Here is an 11,834-nt window from a genome sequence, read left to right as displayed (position 1 = left end):
GGTGCTCTGCCCTGGAGTTTAGGAAAGTCAATCGAAAAATCATGGGGTTTTTTTCATGTCTTTCCCTTTTAAAAAGCTCAACAATTTCTTTTTTTAAAAAAAGAGTTCAACAATTTCGGGATATTCTTCCTAAAAACTTTCGTGGTGCCCTGGTTTTTAACTTTTCGAAATATGGCAAGCCTAGAACCCAACTGGGATTCGATTTCTCGTGCTTTCTTTCCCAGAACTCTCTAGGTAGATTTTTGCAACGGGTCCCTTTCTATTGTCCTGAGGCTACCTATAGCAGGAATAAATAACCGCACGCCGACTGCCCTTGCTTTACAGGGACGGTTTCTTTCCGCGATCCGCCTCCGGCAAGCCAACCGCGCAACCTCGAGCCTGCTCCGTGTGCGAGAGGGAGCTGAGCGCGAGCGAGTCGGTAGCGCCGCCGCCGCGACTCCTCCAATCGCTGGTCAGGTCCCTGCCCCAAGGGGGCGGGCAGAGTCTTTGATGTCGGGGGTCCCGGGGTGGCCGGAGAGTCCGCGAAGCTGGCACCCTTTCCTCCTTGCGCGGCAGGAAAGAGTGAGGCGGCGGCAGCAGCAGCAGCTCTGGAGGGAGCGAACGTGGAGGGGAGGCGGCGGCGGCGGCAGCAAGAGGCAGCAGCAGCGGGGCGCGCCGAGCCGGCAGCATTGCCTTTCGCGAAGAAGTCCCAGGCGAGCGGGGACGCCGGGGCGGAGAGGAAGAGGCGGCGGAGGAGGAGGAGGAAGAGGAGACGCGGCGGCGGGCGCAGGGCGGGCGCCGCGGCAACATGAGGGACCCGCGCCGTCCGAGGTCGGCCCAGCCGGCGGGCGGCTGTAGCAATAGCAGCCGCCGCTGAGGCAGCAAGGAGCGGCGCCGGAGGCGTTTCCCTGGAGAGGGAGAGGCAGGCGGAACCATGCGGGGTCCGGAGGGGTTGGCGCGGCTGCTGTACCTCGCCGCCCTGCTCGTCGCCAGGACGTGGGAAGCCCGCCTGCACCCCAAGCAAGGTAAAAGGGGAAAAAAGAGCCGGCCGGGTGAAGAGCGTGCCTGCCCGGGCTCGGGCACCCGCGCGAAAAGCCCCGGAGGTCCCCGGCCACTCGCCTCACGCCCCTCTCCGCCAGCAGCCGCTTTCTAGGAACCCGAGGCTTTGGCGCTGCGGTGGCGGAGGAGGAGGGACAGCGGCGTGAGGCGAGCGCGCGTGCGCGTGGGGAAGGAGCTTCCCACGTGCGGGAAGAACGCGCGGCGCGCGCTGAGGCGAAGGCAGAGCCCGGGGTTCGCGGTTGGGGCTGGGCAGTGGGCACTGGTCTCTTTCAGGTGCACTCCCGCCTGGAAGGCCTTTTCTGCCAGTCCTCGCACATGGTTACACTATGGCAGATAGGCCAGAGCAAAAAAAAACATTTCAGGCACCCATAAGAAAGACATTTGTCCGCGGTTGTGTTTGGAGTTAGTTATTCAATGGGCAAAGAGGAGCAGTGCCTGTTCGCACTGCCCTTATGTTATTATTGCATGGACGGTGGAATTAATAAGTGCCTGAGGAAATAACTTTTTCTCAGTTTTATATCATATGATGTGTTTTGGAATATGTCAGACTTTCACTGTTACTTAGCTACTGTAAGTTTTACTCAGGGTAAGCCCACTGAATTGGCATGATTAACTTAGGCTCGTTAATTTTTAGTATGTGTACTCTGAGCAAATTTTAGTCAGTTAACACCCAATGAATGCTGGAAAGAGCCCTGGGATTTTGGACTGGTTTTATTCCTATGGTGACTTAACATTATCATCATTCAAGTTTTAAAATGGTGTGGAGGAGCATAGTCAGAAAATAGCCTGTATTGTATTGTTAGGAAGGTCAGGTATAAGTGAACCAAAAGTCATTGTTTTTGCCCTTTGTTTGTATATTGATGATGCATGTATTGCGCCATTGTTTGTGTTTGTACATCTTTTTCAAACCATGACAACCGAAAGATTGAGTCGGACAATTGGGCCAACTTTGCTTATTACGATCTACACCAGGCATGGCCAAACTTGGCCCTCCAGCTGTTTGGGGACTACAACTCCCATCATCCCTAGCTAAGAGGACCAGTGGTCAGGGATGATGGTAATTGTAGTCCCAAAACAGCTGGAGGGCCAAATTTGGCCATGCCTGGTCTACACTGACCGGCAATGGATCGCAGAGTGCTTGACCAGGGCTTTTGCCCCAATCCTATCTCGAGTTGGTGCATGTGCAGATTATTTGTTCAACCTCTCTGCTTTCAAAAGGGCAGATTATAATGCACTGGTTTCCCCAAAGAATAGAAAGTCTAGCCTTCTCTGGTAGGCAGTAGACTGTGATGGGGCCCGTGCCTGTATCAGGAATCTGCAGCGTATTCAAAGTGTGTACATTTGCTGTTTTGTTGCAGAGACTTTGGTGAAACATCTGCCATCCTATGAAATAGTGACACCTATGCGGGTGAATGAATTTGGAGAAACTTTTCCTCATACTCACCACTTCAAAAGGAGGAAAAGGAGCATGGAGACAGGTGTGGAACCCACCCCTTTCAGGACTCACTATCGCCTCAGTGCCTATGGACAGGTATTCCAGCTGAATCTGAGTGCTGACACCAGCTTCATCGCTCCTCGCTATATTGAAGTACATGTGGGGGCCACTGAAAGGCCGCCCCCCTCAGATTTGCGCCACTGCTTCTACCGTGGGCATGTTAATGCACAGGAAATGCACACAGCAATCTTCAGCATTTGTGGAGGCTTGGTAAGTACTGTGTTTCTTTCATTCAAGTTTGTTTTGTCTGAATGAGAGAGCTGACTTGTTGGAGAGCTGGCTGCTGAAGTGGAGATTTTATGGGTTGCTGACCATAAAGGAAAGAGATTCTGAAGTGCTGTTGGCTTCAAATAGAGATGATATTCTTCAGGATACATATATGGCATTTATATATAATATCTACGTTTACCATAATGACATTCTGTCTGACATCATGATCTTTGTAAAATGCAACAAAACTGTGTTGAGGTTTGGGATTCTGGCAGTCTCTGTCCAAAGTATGATGCTGGAATTCAGTAGTATACCTTTTCCAATGGCACTTTAACTCAGAAGGGATTATAAAGAACTGTTGCAGCATACACGGCGTGTCACTTCATTTCAAGTTTCAAGTTTCGTCCGTCCTGCTCACTAGGGGAAGTGCTCCTCTCCACTAGCAAATTGCAAGGCTTTATTCACATTTTTTTTTTACAGATTGGAAATTAAGGATGAGAAGTGATGTATCCAAGACCATGCAACAGCCTGTGCTAGGGCTTGGAATCAGAACTCTCAGGTCCCATGTGCTATCTGCTATCTAAAAAGTTACTGCATTGTCTTTGGGTGTGATATTTGAGCACTTTCTACAGCCAGCTAGCCCTTCTGAGCCTAGATTCATGTCAAAAAAGTGGATTCAGCATCTGCTGCTGGAATAACTCAGGTCTTTTGAATTTCATGTTTCATATTTCCAGCTATGACTTAATTTATGTCCAGATCTACTTTTAGCAATGTCAACAGATTATCTAAAATTTTAAGTTCTATTTAAGGAAAGTTTGTTTGAGATCTGAAGACTGAAACTCTTTGCGTGCTGCAATCTTGAAAAGAATGTGCGATCCAACTACAGTGGAACCTCGGTTTATGAACACCTCGGTTTATGAATTTTCGGTTTATGAACACCGCGGACCCATCTGGAACGGATTAATTCACTTTCCATTACTTTTAATGGGAAAGTTCGCTTCAGTTTATGAACGCTTCAGTTTATGAACAGACTTCCGGAACCAATTACACCCATGTTTCAGTTTATGAACGCTTCAGTTTAAGTACTTCACGGACCTGTCTGGAACGGATTAATCCACTTTCCATTACTTTCAATGGAAAAGTTCGCTTCAGTTTATGAACGGTTACTCCGCGGACCGTCTGGAACGGATTAATCCACTTTCCATTACTTTCAATGGGAAAGTTCGCTTCAGTTTATGAACGCTTCAGTTTATGAACAGACTTCCGGAACCAATTGTGTTCATAAACCGAGGTACCACTGTATTGAACTGTTGTACATTTTTTGACATAAGACTTTACTGGTATGTGGACAAATGGAGTTAAATAGACTACTTTTTGCAAGCCATTTAAACCTACAAAGGCATTTCCACTGTGACTTCCAGCTGTGTTTTGCTGCGATGGTACTTAAGGCAATCAGAGGGTTATGGAAAGGTCCATTGAGCATGTGTCCATTGAGGTCCATTGAGCATATGCCATTGAGCATGTGTAAATGTCCTGTGAGTGCAGTTTTTGGCCATAAAAGGGCTGCTGAGAGGGGGTGGGTCAGAAGCAGGAAATCCCCATGCATGGAAAGTGATGAGGTAAATGCAAAGGGTGACTGGATTGTATCATGTGCAATTCCTGTTGAAATGATTGGCTTTCTAGTGTTTTAACTGTTTCCTGAGAACCATGTGGCTCTTTTATTGAAAGCTATGGTATTTATATTATTTACAAAAAAAACCTTTATTTATTATTGGTATTAATCACATTATGATTTTATTTTATTTTATTTACTATTATTTCCTAGAAAGTAGAATTGATGGTGCAATTGGTGCTTAATCTATACATGTGTTTCAGTAGTTCTAGTATCTCTTCCTGCCCTTTGCTGAAGGGCATTTCCTTCACGACCTAGAGTTATGCATATTTAAGACATGAAAGTTTGTGGCTTGCCACTTTGGTTTGTTTCCTGAGAACTATTGCAGCCCCCATTTCTCAATTTCGTTTTGGCAAACCTCCATACTAAGAGATACATTATGAGCATACAGTAACTTCAAAATAGGGTATTGCTGTTGTGGTTTCAGTTTGTCGTATTCGTTAAAATGTGTTGTTGTTGTTTAGTCGTTTAGTCGTGTCCGACTCTTTGTGACCCCATGGACCATAGCACGCCAGGCACTCCTGTCTTGCACTGCTTCCCGCAGTTTGGTCAAACTCATGTTCGTAGCTTCGAGAACACTGTCCAACCATCTTGTCCTCTGTCGTCCCCTTCTCCTAGTGCCCTCAATCTTTCCCAACATCAGGGTCTTTTCCAAGGATTCTTCTCTTCTCATGAGGTGGCCAAAGTATTGGAGCCTCAGCTTCACGATCTGTCCTTCCAGGGAGCACTCAGGGCTGATTTCCTTCAGAATGGATAGGTTTGATCTTCTTGCAGTCCATGGGACTCTCAAGAGTCTCGTTAAAATGTAATAATGTTGTATCTTCTAGCTTCACTGTTGCCTCTTATCAGGAAACAAAAATAGATTTACTGTAATAGAATCATAGAATTAATACAGTAGAGTTGGAGGGGACCCAGAGACTCATTCTAGTCCAATCCTCTGCAGTGCAGGAATCTCAACAAAAGCATCCATTACTCCTAGTACATTTCCATGCAGAATTCCAAGTGTTGCTGCTGACCTTTAAAGCCCCAAAGGGCTTCGGCCCTGTATACCTGAAGGAGCGTCCCCACCCTCCATCATTCAGCCTGGACACTGAGATCCAGCTCCGGGGGCTTTCTGGCAGTTCCCTCATTGTGAAATGAGGTTACAGGGAACCAGGCTGAGGACCTTCTCAGTAGTTTTGCCCACTCTGTGGTATACCCTCCCGTCAGATGTCAAGGAAATAAACAACTATCTGACTTATATAAAACATCTGAAAGCAGCCCTGTATAGGGAAGTTTTTAATGTTTGATGTTTTCTGTAGTATAATGTGTTATAAGCCTCCCAGAGTGGCTGGGACAACTCAGCCAGATAGATGGGTGGCATATAAATAACATAATCATTACCATTACCATTTCATTTTGGGAAAAGAGAGAGGCAGCTCCGCCTTCTCTCTGTCACCCAATAGCATTTCTCCATCTTATTCACTCAGGGGATCTATTGCTTGCTTGTTCTTGCTTTGAACTTGACTGAAGAAACCCTTTTTATTTGACAAACCTGGGTCTGCTACACAGAAAATCTGTTATTATCAACCTACTTGTAACCTCCCTTCCATGCTTCTTAATACAGAAGTTGAGAAATTGGGGTGGGAGAAATGCTAAAGGGTTGGTAATGGCCTCTACCTATGACAGACACACACACACCCCCTCACCCTTGTTCTTCTTTCACAAGGCAGCAGAAAGCTGCTCAGCATACTTTCAAGCTGCAAGAAAAACCTAGGACAGGTGTGGTCCTTGGCAGCCAGGACTCTAACCCTCGCTGTGAGGAATCAAACTATATCTTTATTGCCTATTCCCACTCCAGGGCCAGAGGTGATGCGAGTTGTAGTCTAGCAACATCTGGAGAACCACACATTTCCCATATTTGCTCTAAAGGCCTCTCAATCTACTGGTACCCTCCAGGCAAAGGTAGTCTTGAATTGGTTCAGCACTTAACACCAAATGTTTAGCGGAAATGGTCCAAGCTTTTGAAGGATCTTCTAACTGATTTGGGGCAGGGAATACATATCTTTTCCCACCCTATCTCTCTTCCTGTGAGTACCCATGTTTATGCTTTTGTTACTTAATGAATGTTCTGCATTCTGTTTTCATACCAAATGAGGAAGTATTTCCAAGCCAGACAAACCAGGATTGCAAGAGCTCCAAACCATAGTTTGATATTAAATCCAAACCAATCCACGTCTTCAGCATTTGTAAATCCTTCAAAATATCAATAACCAAGTTGCGTCATTATCAAGTGGCATCATCTTTTGGGGAGTTATGGGGATGCAATCTTATGTTGTAGAAGGCTAGTTATAGTAATATCAATAAATATATAATAAGCAGTGTAAAAATGATTCCAAGTGAAAAAATCTTTCCTCGTTTTGTGCCAAACCCTGATACATTAGAGAACAGTTCTTTTCATTATTGCAGTTGAAGTATGAGAAGCTCCTTTGATTGATTTGGTGACAATTATGTCACACAGTTTCACATATTTGTGAGGAACTGCAATGGATCGTTACTGTAAATGTCAGAGGAAGAAAAAAATAGGACTTAAAAAAGCCTACAAGAAGTTCATAAGCTAAGATTTCAAACATATTCTGAATATGCATGCAATCTGCCTGAATGATATATAGTTATTTGAGTAGAGTATATTATCAGAATTCTGCATTTGTCCAAGCCTGTTTAAATAAACATAGTTTATAGCAGTGGCAAGACTGAAGGTCTAGGTACCATGACTGCAGTCCTTCACTCAAATATATGTACCTAAAACTTAAATAAATGAGATACATTCATTACTGTTCACTATGGGTTCCAGTGTGCAACATTACATGCACTTATCTGGGAGTGAGCCCCTTTTAACAAAATATCATTTACTTCTGAGTACAGTAGTCATGTTTAGGGGTGTACTGTTAAGAGGCCACTTCTACAAGCACTGCTTTAGGTATGACAAAATTCCTCTGTGGAAAGCACATCTAATGAAAATCTATGTATAGGTTGCCAGGTGTAAACATACCATCGTATATAACATTTTCTTCATACCGTAGAATCATAGAATTGTAGAGTTGGAAGGGACCTCTGTATTGCAGGAATCTCAGCTACAGCATCCATGACAGATGGCCATCCCACCTCTGCTTAAAAACCTCCAAGGAAGGAGAGTCCTGAGGGAGACCATGGAAGTGTTTTTGATCTCTCTCTCTCTCACACACACACACTGAAAGGGTCTTAAGCATATGATAAGTACTTCTTGAATAAATGCTGTGGGCTAACTAGAAACATTTCTTAAAGATGTGATTCAGTCATGCAATGTGCATACTTTCTGGCAAGCAGATGTTAGAAGGGAATGACTGAGAAGGGAGCTAAGAGGAAAAATGGAAATATGTATCAGTGCTGTAACCAAAGGACACAGGAGTTATGTGCAATAGCACATTGAGGTATAGAGTGTCTGATCATTTGCAGGCAGGCAGACATAATTTAGAATTCATTCTAGACGCCACAAACTCACTACATTTTTCTAAGTTCTATATTTTTCTTTTACTTTCACTTCATTGGTCAGTTTTAGCTTCCTGCAGAAATGGGCAACCAGGTCTGCTGAGGATTTCAGTGGCTGCAGGTGGATCAAAATGGCCTCTTAAACATAGTCCAGAGAGGAAACAAAGAGGTAAAATATATTAATTCTTATTGAACTTAGTTGTCACCAAAGTCTGTTAAGAAATGCAGGGTGAAGTATACAATTGACCACAATACAGTCTTTCTTCAACAATCACTATTTAAAGTGGGGGAAACAGTCCTTTTCTAATGTAAAAGGCATTATTGGGGAATCTGGTGTTACCCTTGGCAGACACAAGAAATTTGGTGAATCGTCTACCTGTAATTAAAACAGTTTTATGGTCAAATATTGCCTCACTTTTCCATAGTTCCAGATGTTGTGGATCTAATTCTGCTATGTGTGGTTAAGATATCAGCAGTCCATGTCAAGCTGGTTGCTTGAAAGATACAGGGCACAGACCCATAGACACAAATCTGCATAATATCTGCATATGCCAAGTTATATCTGTGGATGCAAATTTTGTGTATAATTTAAATGTTACAGAAGGCAAGCCCACTAATTTTCGATCAGGATAACCCCTATATATTTAGTTAATTCAGAGTAAGTTCATTTGCATCCCACCCTAGATTACCTGAAATCCGTTCATCTTTTAATTCATTTACCCAAAACTAATTTCCTCACAGGTCTTGCTCCAAATAACTCTAATTCCATTTGTCTAACACTTCACCATCACTCCCAAATCATCTAGGAAAAGCCATCTTCAATTTATTCCCCCCAATTTATATCCTCCAAAATTCACCCAGAAACACTTGGTTCACTCAGAAAAAGACATGGGCCTTGTGCGCTATGGGTCCACCCTTTGTAAAACCCATAGGTTGATCTGTATAGGTCTGGGTCTCATTTGTGTCCTTGTGATATACTCTGCAAACCTTAAGGAAGGGTTACTGCATGGCAAATGATCCATTTTGTTATATAGTGTCAAAATGACTATAGTGCTACTACCACTACTGCTGCTGTTGCTAAATATTTAATACTCGTAGTCTGCTAGATGCCTGTAAGATCATGTTCTAAACATAGAAATGACACAGCCCTACTGAAAATGCCCTCAGACAATCTAGTAGGTGGAAAATGTGGTATTAGAATCAGGTGGCATAGTATTTGTGGCATGTCCGCGTCGAAAGTTGGATATTTCTCCCACAGCAGTTGTGATTCTGTCCAATTTTGACAAAACAGTATGAGTTATTTATTTCTTTATTTATTAAACAATCTTCATGAAAAGCAAGTGAGCATACAATCTTCAGCAGTGAGTATACAATCTTCAGCATTGATCAGAGTTTGATGACTGAGTTACTTTTCTACAAGAAAACACATTTTCAGTGATGTGGCTTCATAATTTAAAATCTAGGAGGTGCCACTTTAGTAAAAGATGCAATATTTATTGTTTTTCTTTGGGGGGGGGTTGCTAGGAGGTTTTGTTCTGTGGTGTCTTTGTAGTTCTCCATTACAGAAAATGTTAGGGCTCAAGATTGATGTCTAAATGGTGTTTGTGATACCATAGGTCAGGATCACATTGTTAGTAATCATTGCAATTTTCAGCTGTGTCCATAATTTTGAATTAGAAATTTTTCCTAAGTAAATTTGTATTGTAGATTTTCAGTTTGCATTGGAAAAAGTTCTGAGACCCTAGAAGGTTATGTATTTCAGCATGTTTGTTTTACTTGTATTTCATAAACAAAGCTAACTACTTTGTAACTAACCATATTGCATAATATTTGTTTGCAATTCGTACCCATTCATTGTTACTGCGGAACTTCAAAAATGGAGAATTTACCTTGGGGGAAAAAAGCATTGGGAAATTTTCTGCTACACATGACTGGCTGCAACTGGGTGTTCTTTTTTTCTGAAGTATTAGCAGTTATTTTATCAAATAATAAGAATAAAGGCACTGGTGGGAATTACTCCAGTGATGAACTCCATATTTGTATTAAATGAGAAAAAGAATACCTGTGACTGACTTTTTTCTGTAGATAAGGATAACACATTACGATGAAGTGGGTGGGTTTTCGTCCATGAAAGCTTATACCCCAATAAAGCTGTTAGTCTTTAAGACAGCATAAAACTCTTCGCTGTTTTTGCTAGAACACAATTATTGCTCTAGAATTAAGAATTTTACAAACATTTTCACAATAATCTTTACTGCATGGTATGTTTTGCTTGAATCCTTTTGTTTACCGGTATTTTGTTTCAGTTTTGAATTGGCGGGCAGTGAATCAGAATTTTATAACCGCTTGATTGCAAAACCCCCTCAAAGTACTAGGAATTGCTTTAAAGATTGTTTGTGAAGTTGCTTTCAACTTCACAACTTTTGTTGTTGAAGCTGTTAGCCACAACAGTATTAGATAATGCACACTATAATGTAACAAACTACATACCTATTTTCACTTTATACAGTAGAATTAGTGTTTGAGTTATTTGAGACTTAATTAAAGTAGTAGTAGTTGTAGACAGAAAGCTGCTGTAACAAACTAGTTGATGTAATAATTTTACATGAATATATGTGGGTAACAATTTGCTTGTCCTTTAGTATTTCAGTTAGTGATTGTGCCTAACTGGTGCTTACATAAAGAACCAATTATATAGTAATAGTTTAGGGGTATACTTAGTAAATAATGTAATTATATGTCCCTAGGTGGCACTGAACTTTGCGGTATCTGAGCGGACTCAGGATTTTCCTGTTGCTGTTTTGATATTGTTGAGGAGAGATGGTACATTTCTTATGTAGCTTATTGACTGGTCTAAGCCTCCATGACATGCATTGCAAGGCAGTAAGACATAGCTGTCAACCCTCCCATTTTTCGCGGGAAACCACATTTAAATCCGTTTCCCGCTGTTATCCCGAATTGCAAAATATCCCGTAAATCCCCCGGATTTTTAAGAAAACAGCTCCTGCCGGCCAGGGAGGCTCCTCAGCTGTGTAAATGTCCCGGCTCCCGGCTGGCTGCTCACTCACTTGCTGAGTGCTGCCGGAAATCACCTCTGTGATTTCTGGTGCCCAGACATGTGGACACGGGCAGCCCCCCGGCACAGGAAGTCGCTTCTGTGCATGTCTGGACATGCACAGAGGCGATTTCCGGCACCACTCAGCAAGTGAGTGATCAGCCGGGACATTTATGCAGCTGAGGAGCCTCCCTGGCCGGCAGGAGCTGCTTTCTTTTAAGTCCAGGGGATTTACAGGATATTTTGCAATTCGGGATAACAGCTGAAAATGGATTTCTGGTGCCGCTGTGGGCACCGGAAATCGGGTAGAGCCGGCACCGGACATGCACAGAAGCGACTTCCTTATTTTCCAATCCGGAAGTTGACAGCTATACAGTAAGAATACCAGTATTACTGGGCATACTGGGAACTAGTTAAACCAATGAAGCTCTTGGTAGTAAGTTGTGAAGTGTCTGGGGATGAGGCTTCTCTATGTGACCTGGGAATATATGCATGACAAGATACGTACAATTTGACTGATGTGAGTATATGAGTCATCAAGAAAGCAAGAAGTGGAAGAAAGACTTACCAAATAAATTTAGTTATTTATTTAAGAGTTTTGTGTACCCCCTTTGGCAGTAGCCCCAGTGTGGTAGATGGTGTCAAAAGTCAAGATGTCAAAGAGGATCAACATTTTTATTGCCTGTTCCTCTCCCAGCACAGGTCACCAAGCAGTGTGAGTACCCCAAACCAGACTTGAAACCAGATTGAAAATCATTTTCGTCCAAGCTGAAGCTGCCCCGTCATCACTTTTTGGGTGTAGGTGAAAGTGGCTTTGGGGAAATGACCTCATGGGTCTATTAGGGTCCCATGCCCAG

At 43.1% G+C, this 11,834-nt stretch overlaps 1 protein-coding gene across 4 annotated transcripts in view; it reads left to right on the top strand.

Moving 5' to 3' along the window:
* Positions 1-882: 882 nt before the first annotated feature.
* The window catches only part of ADAMTS20 (ADAM metallopeptidase with thrombospondin type 1 motif 20), a 75,726-nt gene continuing 64,774 nt past the window's right edge, over positions 883-11,834 (top strand). For 3 of the 4 annotated variants that reach the window (XM_060279614.1, XM_060279615.1, XM_035127996.2), the window contains exons 1-2: positions 883-1,004; positions 2,397-2,743. In XM_060279614.1, the coding sequence (XP_060135597.1) occupies positions 914-1,004; positions 2,397-2,743 (438 nt within the window). In that variant the 5' untranslated portion in view covers positions 883-913. Of the gene's footprint in view, positions 1,005-2,396; positions 2,744-7,986; positions 8,092-11,834 lie in introns of those variants that run through there. The other variant, XM_060279616.1, reaches the window with a different exon arrangement.

Source organism: Zootoca vivipara, chromosome 10 (genome assembly GCF_963506605.1).
Source record: "Zootoca vivipara chromosome 10, rZooViv1.1, whole genome shotgun sequence".
Taxonomy (NCBI): Eukaryota; Metazoa; Chordata; class Lepidosauria; order Squamata; family Lacertidae; genus Zootoca; species Zootoca vivipara.
This window is presented reverse-complemented; position numbering and strand designations above follow the sequence as displayed.